Below are 5000 nucleotides of genomic sequence, written 5' to 3'. Positions count from 1 at the left end.
TCTGGTAACGACGGATCTCACGAAGGGCAACGGTTCCTGGCCTGTAACGATGGGGCTTCTTGACACCTCCGGTAGCAGGGGCTGACTTGCGTGCAGCCTTGGTGGCCAGCTGCTTGCGGGGGGCCTTGCCTCCGGTAGACTTACGTGCGGTCTGCTTGGTACGTGCCATGTTGCAACTTGGCTTCTATCTATAAAGATATCAAATTGCCGCGCCCCTAAGCCCTGAATTTATAGCAGAGCGGCCGGTCCCCAGCGGCGCGGCGTGTGGCTGCCAGACCCTCGTTTGACTCCGCCCCTTTCCACTGTGTAAACAAGGCCAGAGCTACGACACCTTTGATGACAGGTAACGATAAGATTCGGCTGTCACGTGGCCTTATCGTGCAACAGTGGTAAGTAAAGACAGAAGCAAGCAAGTTGACAAGTTCCGTGACCTGACTTTTTGCCGTTAACAAGGCGGGGGCTTGCTTGTGTTTGCACGGCGGTCAGTCGAGATAAGCGCGCCTTTGATGCCGCCGCCTCGCCGCTACATCGACGGAGGTGACGCGCTACGAATACCTGGCGGGGCGCCCGCAATTTATCATTGATTATCATCAGGGCAGTGGACTCACATTGGATCCAAGGTTGTTTGTTGTGGTATTAAAGAGATTTTGACACACCCACGACAATTCCTTTCGACCTGGCCCTTGCTCTGGTACCCTTGGTGATACCGTAGCACCTTGCTGTCTCTAGCGCTCTAATTGTAGGCTAGCTTACAATTAGAGGCTAACCACCTGCTTTTCTTTTTCTATACGTAATTTTTTTCGGCAATAGGATAGCTCTCTTTCCACCTTCTGGTGAACCGAACCCCATCTTCAAGCTCGTGCTTGGACGTGGGCAGACCTTTACCTCCCGCAGGGGAGGGTGTGTCTGGGGGGCCTTAGTGTGCCTGCCTTACGGTGGATTGAGAGCTGCCATTTTGTTAGGGACTGGTCTGGCAGACCATCTCATGACTGCCATTTTAGTTCAAATTACTGATAGGAACTGATAGGCAGGTAGGGACCCCCCTTATCGTTTCCCTTAACGTTGAATTCCTCGTCCTCGTCTTGGTCATTGAAATAGCTTCTGCTAAACTGACCCTGTTGCCCTTCACCATCAATCACGCTATGACGTAATCCATGGGTCACGTCATTAAATTAGCATACGATGGAGAGCCTCTTTCTTCAGAGGAGGCTCTCCAGAGGATCTTCACTCTCACTGAGGTGGCAGTCACCCACCTCTTTCAAGTTCATAAAGGCTACAAAGTGACAGTAGCCAAAGCTGAGCACCTGACCCCCTTTCTTTCGGCCGAAGGCCAGAGAAAACTTAAAGATCATGGTTTCACTCCCGTACCCTCTCCCGAAACGAAGGCCAAATGCACGGTCGTGGCAAGAAAGATCGACAGGACGATCCTCCCACGATCTGCTGAGTCTATTGCCCAGGAAGTATCCGCCAAGAACGGTGTCACTGTTCTTGATGTTTATAAGCCTCCCGAGTCTCGTATCGTCAAGATACGAGTCTCTGCCCCTGAGGAAGCACAGAAACTTCTAGCACGTGGACTCATGATGTTTAATACATCGGTTCCAACATACAACGTAGAACCAGAGTGCTTTATTCCGATAGAGCAATGCCTAAACTGCTACCGCTTCGACCACAGCAAACACACATGCCCACACCCACAACGATGCTCCCGTTGCGCTGGCGAGGGTCACTTCTTCGCCAAGTGCAAAGAGAGCATCAAATGCTGCAACTGCGAGGGTTCTCACGTCGCAGTTAGCGGATCCTGCCCGAGACGTAAAGCCATACTGAAAGCAAAACGTACTGAGATTAGGGAAAACAAAAACACTGCCCCCTCTTACGCCACAACAGCAGCCACTCGACCTCTTCAAACCAGTACACCCAGGCCGACCTCCTCAAAGATGACAATGCCCTTACCACTCCCAACCACAAACGCCTTTACTCCTAACACAGACCCGAAAATCCAAACCATCTTACACGTCGCTCTCATTGCTGCCAAATACAACGCTAAAAGATTCGCGAACATTGTCCCACTCATGCTACAGAAAAACGGATTCCCCAGCATTGTCATCCCCGAGGAGATCTTCGAAGACGACAATCTATACATTTCAGAGTACGCCACAACCACCGAAACTAAAGCTACTGAGGCTACAAACACTAACTCAGTGCCTCTTAGCTCCACTCCACGACACCTCGTTTTGCAACCACCACCACAACGCAAAACAGACGAAACCGCACAAGCACGCAATTCTGCAATAAACACTGATCATACACGCAAACACATCACGCCACCATCCAAGCATACAGAAACAGACAAGAAGGATCCCCCCCTTCCTGCTCCTTGTCATCACCACGATGACACTATCCTCGATGAGGATTCAAGCGATTCCGAGATCGACGTCGAGTTCGTCTCCGGGGTCGCGAACGAGCTCCTTCCTCCCCTTGAGGAGACAGTTCCCCTGCTCTCCTCCGGGGGAGCCATGGGGCAGCGTGGGAGTATTGGAGATTGGTCCGCCGATTCCCAGGACTTCCGCCCTGTGTCCTGCTCGCAGGACTCTCTTCCTGACCTCGAACCGGACATCGAGGATCGAGCTCGGGACCGCTCCAGGAAGCGGGTTACGCCACGCAAGGTGAACCCAGGTAAAATGGTTTTGCCTTGAGTGACATGCTAACAATCGTACAAGCGAACGTAAGGTCTTTTTTTTCCATCAGAAACCTGTTCTACAACTTTCTAGAAGAAGAACGCCCCGATGTCGTCTTACTGAATTCTATAGGCATCACGAATGGCTATAGAATTCGGCACTATGGATACACATCAAGGCAATCAAGAGACGGAGTGCACGTAGGGTCCTGTATTCTCATCAAATCCACCCTCAGCTTTCAGTTCATCACCACCCCATTCACTCACCCTGACTTCATGGCAGTCAGGATATTCACCCCACAGGGCCCTATTATCCTTTCCACTGCCTATGTCACTCCAAATTCTAACTTGCCTCTTGCAGATTTCAATAAGATTTTTAATTATACCAGCCTCCCAGTCTTCTTTGCCGGAGACATCAACGCCACACACACGGCACTACACCACAGATCTACCAACCCCCATGGTAGGCAACTCTTTTCTATCTTTGAAACAAAAAGACTCCACTACATCGGACCCGACTTCTTCACCTCATACACAAACAGAGGAAAGGGCCGCCCTGATCTCGTCTTTGGGAACAGGGCAGCACTCGCCTACCACACACACCTACAACCCGGTCCGAACGTCGGTTCGGACCACATACCCGTCATATTAAAGATTTCAACCTCACCTATACTCAACAAAGAAAAACGATCTTTCCGGTATAAACAAGCAGATTGGGAGACTTTCACTCAAACGTTAAATGATCAAAATTTTCATGTTAATCTCGATGGGAATGACACCCAATCAATAGATAGGTATTGGAACTTCATCTTCACCTCCATTTCTTCAGCTATGCTTAGATCTATCCCCAGATCTTCGTATAAAATTCGCATGTCATTTCAGCCATCTGAAAGGACAAAACGTCTCTTGACTTGTTATAGAAGTCGTTTCACGCAAAATTTAAATAGACTAAACCAAGTTAGATGGGACTTATCTATTCTCCGAAGACATGTCATCGATAGTCTTGATACAGACCATCAAAATTATTGGATAAATTTGGTTAAGAAAGTAGAAACAAACAGAGTTCGCAATCCACGGGAATTTTGGCAAAGAATTAAGCAACTTAAAGGTAGTAATTACCCTCCCTTTTCCCACCTCACTCATAATAACGTAAATGTAACGAATCCCGTGGATGTTATTCGAGTTTTCAAGAGCACTGGGCTCAAGTTTTCTACCCTCACCCACCCCACCCACTCTTCACTCAACATATTCAATCTATCGAAACCTGGAGTCAAAATAACAGGGTAGAAACTAATCCAGAGCCAATTATCCGTCTGGATAGGCTGGACGACACCTGCGAACTCTTAGCCCCCATCTCGTGTGAGGAGGTCAAAGAAAGATTAAAGAGGGTTCCTCGTAAGGCTCCAGGCTCCTCACAGATCGGACGCGACGCTCTTCTTCATCTTCCTGACAACCTCATCCAAGCTTTAACAAATCTTTACAACTCTTCTCTCGCGACCGGCTATTTTCCTGTTCCCTTTAAGACCGCTTTAGTGGCCCTCATTCCTAAGCCACAAAAAGACCTGACAGACCCTAAGAGTTACCGCCCTATTAGTCTACTCGAGACGTTAGGGAAAATTTTCGAACGAATCATAAACACTCGACTAAGGTGGTATCTCGAAGACCATAACCTTCTCTCTCCCAAACAATTCGGCTTTCGCTCGCATCACTCGACGCAAGACGCACTTAACATCATGACGAACTACATCAGTAACAACAGAGACCGACGACTAAAGACTGTTCTTGTCACGAAAGATGTTGAGCGGGCCTTTGACACGGTCTGGCATACTGGCCTGAAGTACAAGCTGTGCACCAAATTTAACTTTCCAAATTTAATTAAGAAGTTACTTTGCAATTTTCTTGATAACCGTAGATTAAAGCTTAAATTCTTAAATCAAGTTTCAGGCACAATTTCAATGCACGCAGGAGTACCTCAGGGCAGCATACTCAGCCCAACACTCTATACACTATACACAAATGACCTTCCAAACCCCACACACACAGATTCACTCACTATCCTCTATGCCGACGATTGTACTCACTTAGCTCGACACGATGCGCTTTCAGGTGTCGTTCGACGCATCAATGACGAACTTGACAATGTCTCGAGATGGGAGCATAAATGGCGTATCAAGACTAACGCGACGAAAACAAAAGTTCTCTTTTTAAAACCACGAAAACTTCCTCCTTACGACAACATTTACCTCAACAGCTTCGACAGACTACAACCACCGCTTCAAATCACATCCTCTTGTACCATCCTTGGTTTAACTTTTGATACGAACTT

At 48.1% G+C, this 5000-nt stretch overlaps 2 protein-coding genes across 2 annotated transcripts in view; one reads left to right on the top strand and one right to left on the bottom strand.

Moving 5' to 3' along the window:
- The window catches only part of LOC122259849 (histone H3), a 411-nt gene extending 242 nt beyond the window's left edge, over nucleotides 1-169 (bottom strand). Inside the window, exon 1 of the mRNA XM_086556692.1 lies at nucleotides 1-169. This exon is cut by the window's left edge and continues 242 nt beyond it. Within this exon, the coding sequence (XP_086412818.1) occupies nucleotides 1-169 (169 nt within the window).
- Nucleotides 170-3114: 2945 nt separating this feature from the next.
- The window catches only part of LOC122256842 (histone H4), a 3897-nt gene continuing 2011 nt past the window's right edge, over nucleotides 3115-5000 (top strand). Inside the window, exon 1 of the mRNA XM_043021795.2 lies at nucleotides 3115-5000. This exon is cut by the window's right edge and continues 2011 nt beyond it. The gene's annotated coding sequence lies outside the window, so the exon portion shown is untranslated.

The sequence above is a fragment of the Penaeus japonicus genome, unplaced genomic scaffold (genome assembly GCF_977035675.1).
Source record: "Penaeus japonicus unplaced genomic scaffold, GWHDUDI00000001_assembly GWHDUDI00000033, whole genome shotgun sequence".
In the NCBI taxonomy this organism is placed as follows: domain Eukaryota; kingdom Metazoa; phylum Arthropoda; class Malacostraca; order Decapoda; family Penaeidae; genus Penaeus; species Penaeus japonicus.
This window is presented reverse-complemented; position numbering and strand designations above follow the sequence as displayed.